Genomic DNA, 4256 nt, shown 5'->3' with positions numbered 1-4256 from the left:
GGGCGGATACATTGAGTAAAATGTCTCAGAAAAGATCCCTTAACCCAGCTATAAAGCAGTCTATTTATGTTTTTTCATATTTTCTGTAATAAACAACTTTTTCGAGAAAAAAATTTTTGTCCGGATTTAAGTGGCGGACCCTGTATATATATATATTCAAGCACATTCTCTGCATAACATCCTGCAAAACGGCTCGACTAACCCGAATTTAATTCATTCATTAATTATGATTTTCTTTTTTTAATGATATACTGCTGTAAAATATTTTTTTAAATATTTATAATTTATTCGCTAGTAACGTTTGTTTATTTTTTAGATTTATCACTAAAGAGAAAATCTGATATAGGATTGAAACGTATGATTATTAATGTAATGTTTGTTATGTTGCATTAAAAGTAGTTTTTATCTCTTTGTAATATTTCCACATATTAAATGATTTATAAGAATAAATTGATTATTTACTTACGTAAATCGTCCTGCATAGCTGTTGCGAGCTGCACGCTTCGTTCTGCTTTCGCAAAATGACAAAAAAGCAATAGGAGAGGAGTGTAGGCGACTCACAAAACAATCTAGAATCGCGTACGTTTCGCTGCTCTAAATATTGTGCGTTGCATATGTAGTTTACAAAAACGTTATTTATCGTTTTCTGATTGTTTCGTATGTGGCGTGTACTTTCGAATGTGTAGTGAAGTGCTTGACAGTTATTTCATTTATTATATATACCGTATAATTCCATTTGATCTATTGATATAAGATCAAATATTTGTGTGACGTGCAAGTTTTATATTATAGCTAGCTACTGTTTTTCGTATATGTTGGATTAATTTCCAACATTAGTGAGAAAACAGTACCCGACAGTAGTATATGTCCGATATGGCGCCCCCTACTCCGGCAACCAAAGATTGCGGGAGTGGGGGGCGGCATATCGTCCATGAGTGGAGAGGGTAACGCTCGATGGGGGTAAGGCGGGGATCCTCGAATAGTGGAGACGATACAAATAGAGAAAATAATGTAAAAAATTATTAAAAAATTTAATTATTTAAAAATAATTTTTATCCGCTATGGTCTATGTAGGTTACGCACGCCAGTAAGTATCCTGTATAGACCATAGCGTAGAAAATCTTGGAAAACCTGGAAAAAATCTTTACGAAATGTGGAGATTCGAACCCTGGTCCTCGGTGTTTACAGCACTTGTACCTAATCCGGAGAGCTAAATCATCAACGTGAAATATAAGCTAGCGTAGCAGTATAGGTAAGCTGCAGGGAACTTAGGCTGTAAGCGGCATAGGGACTAGCAATAGTATAGAAATTGTTAAGTGTGATGGAATGGGAGAGGAAACGCCTACACGCAAGGCTAACTGTGCTACTTATCCCTATTGGAAATAAGAAGATGGTTTAGACGAGATCCAAAGTAAAGCGCTCGCCTACTGCTGACTATTTTGGGTCGGGCGACTGTTATGGCGCCCCCCACGCGCTACTATTTGGGCCAGACATCCGTTTTTATGTCGCCCTCCACGCGTGGCTATTCGGCACGTCCATTATGGTTCTCCTTCCCTTTCGATATTCGTATAGAAAAGCTAGTTTGTCTCGTCTATTTTAACGACTGGAGTAAGGAATGTCAGCTAACGGTCGTCGCTTCGACCAAAACTAAGTAATAATTTAGAATTATTGCTAGTTTCATCTAATTTAGAATTACAAATAACTAGAAAAAGATAAAAGAAGTAAATAAAAACTTGTTTTTGTTTTTTATTTTTTATTTTTTATTTTTTTATTACATTACATGTGTTTTATTTTATTAGATTACGTGTTTTTGTTTAAAAGTACAGGTTTGAATACGACGGCAGTTTACAGGATTTTTATTTTGAGAAAATATTTTACGAAATAATTGTACAATCAAGCGATCATTATGTTCGTAATTTTCGGTAAAAAGATTCTTAAACTGCGCAAGATCACAATCACTACACATAAAATATAAAAATACACAGCAATAATGTCCGCATGTTTGAGAGAATAGACCTTGCAGCCGCGTGGTGTTACAACAGTGAATAGAAGAATTTCGCCGCAGGCGTAGAAGAAATCGCTGATTTAGAGGAGGTATTCTATAGCTGTCGAAATATGTTCCTTTTTCGCAATCATCGATGTAAAAAGCAACCCAATGCTGGCCGGGACGATCATGTTCATCAGTGTTAGCAACGATCGCTGTCGACCGTGTCCACACTCTCGGCAATCTGTCGGCAGGATAAACCTCCACATGACTTGCATTTAGTTGTTGCAGAGCTTGTAAGATATGAAGCGTATTCATCGCGGGTATGCGGCGGCGGTAATGTGTAATTTTCCGGTATTAGGTATTGCCCAAAGTCAGTATTTATCTTCGCGCCGTTCTCCGTCTGTGCTGCTTTTTCTACTGTGAGGGTAGGTATTTCAATGTCTTTGGCGAAATTATCTGACATTTTATTTGCCATATCATCCCCTGTTAGACAGTCTACAAAACTGTCGCAATCGCTTTCATTTTGTTCTTTTTCCTCGTCTTCTGACGAAATAACTTCACTGTCCGGAAAACGTCGCACAAAAATATCTCCGCGGTTTTGCTTAATCGAATTCTGTTTGTTTAACCACTGCTTCAATTTATATGCGTTAGTTAATGCACATTGAAAGTTGTTAAATCTTTCTCGAAGCCCGTGATAAGTACATCGTTCTTTGTTCGGCAAGCATTTGAACGATGGGGAAATAGTCTCCAGATTATATATATTTCTGGAGAGAAGATTTTGTAAGTAGCAAACCTTTTCGCTGCCTCTAACGTAGATACGTCGGCAGCTTCTTGTAATTTCGCGTAGATGAATCCCCAAATATTTAGGATTTCTTTCACCGTCGTTCCATTCGATGCCGTGATAGTAACGTGTAAGCCAATTGTTTTCTTTTCTTGATGTTTCTGATAATTCCGAGAAGAGATAAGGCGGCATTAGAATCCAGTGATCGGTAATATTTCTGTTGATTGCGACAACTGCGACTTCCTTAGGAATAAATTTGCTATCCGCATCGCGAAAGCCCTGTATGTCGATGACAATATCCATGACGTACGTTGCTCTTAGCGCGGAACGTGTATCGTNGCAAAGTGGTCTTTTCCCGAAAACCAGCTGCCTTTTATACTACACCGGTGTTTTTTTGATGATGACGTCGACAATATGGCAAAAGATGAATAGCGAAATGTAAACCTAACCACTAAAATCGACGATAACTTGACGTGAAGAGTCGATTTCTAGAATATTATCGAATTCGGCGTAGACGATGCAGTTAATGGTAGTGTCAAGCGGTTTTTCAAATCGTACTTCTAAGCGTAAACTACCATGTTTTACAAGATTCCAATGTCCGGCGCAATTAGCCGATAGATCTGGAGTAAGATCAAAAGCGAAAAGCGTGTAACCTTCAGCATAAGCGTTTCTGCTTATAGAATTTCCTTCATTCAGGAAATGAATACCAGTTCCCGAAAATAAAGTATAATATGCTTCGACATAAAGTTTTGCATTTTGCGAAAATAACGGCTGTAGAGGTCTGCTGGGAACCTGCGTGCCGTCCACATACAACGAGAAGAAATTTATATTATAATTTTTGAAATTAAACGGATTTAATTTTCTACCGCCGTTAAAAGCTTTGTTATCAACAAATCCGATTATTATCCGTTTTAGTAGTTGACCGAGTATTACATTATCTAATGTTTCACCCACAACACCAGAGTGAATAGTGAATGTTTTAACTTTGTCTCGGGTAAGAGGATATTTGGCGGTAGTTTTGCTCAGCATTCGCGCATGCTCTAGTAATATTCCAGGACTAATCTTTGCTCTTCCTATAAGCAAACTAGCATCTAAAATATGTAAATTTTATTCAGAAGCGGCTTCCATAAGACAAAAAGAATTTTTTGAGCGCACAAGTCTCATTCGCAGTTCTACGCCGTTGAGCAAAAATTTATCTTGATTAAAAACATCACAGTGAAGATGTCCGATGAGATCTACTGAGTTTTTGTCTTGAAAATAATTCGTACGATTACGAAGTCCGATGTTTAACGTCCTTTCTGTATCATCCATGCGCCCCGAAGTATCTTCCTCCCATAAACATGAAGTTAGATGGGAAGTTTTTGCGGGTGAAGAATAAATTAATAACGCTTCGCGCGATGTACACAGTTTGTCCGGAAAGTTCCCGGACTACGTGAATTAAAAATCGAAAATGAAAGATATGGTTTATTAAACAAGTTTACACTTCAA

General features: G+C 37.6%; 1 protein-coding gene across 1 annotated transcript in view; it reads right to left on the bottom strand.

The window, feature by feature from the left end:
- Window positions 1-3212: 3212 nt before the first annotated feature.
- Window positions 3213-4256, bottom strand: part of LOC109862213 — a gene marked incomplete at its 5' end in the record, with an annotated part of 12493 nt that continues 11449 nt past the window's right edge. Inside the window, 1 exon segment of the mRNA XM_020442203.1 lies at window positions 3213-3859. Within this exon segment, the coding sequence (XP_020297792.1) occupies window positions 3213-3859 (647 nt within the window).

The sequence above is a fragment of the Pseudomyrmex gracilis genome, unplaced genomic scaffold (genome assembly GCF_002006095.1).
Source record: "Pseudomyrmex gracilis isolate BER0280 unplaced genomic scaffold, ASM200609v1 scaffold_1499, whole genome shotgun sequence".
NCBI classification, from domain to species: Eukaryota; Metazoa; Arthropoda; class Insecta; order Hymenoptera; family Formicidae; genus Pseudomyrmex; species Pseudomyrmex gracilis.
The sequence above is the reverse complement of the archived record's forward strand: the minus strand, read 5'-3'. Positions and strand labels throughout refer to the sequence as shown.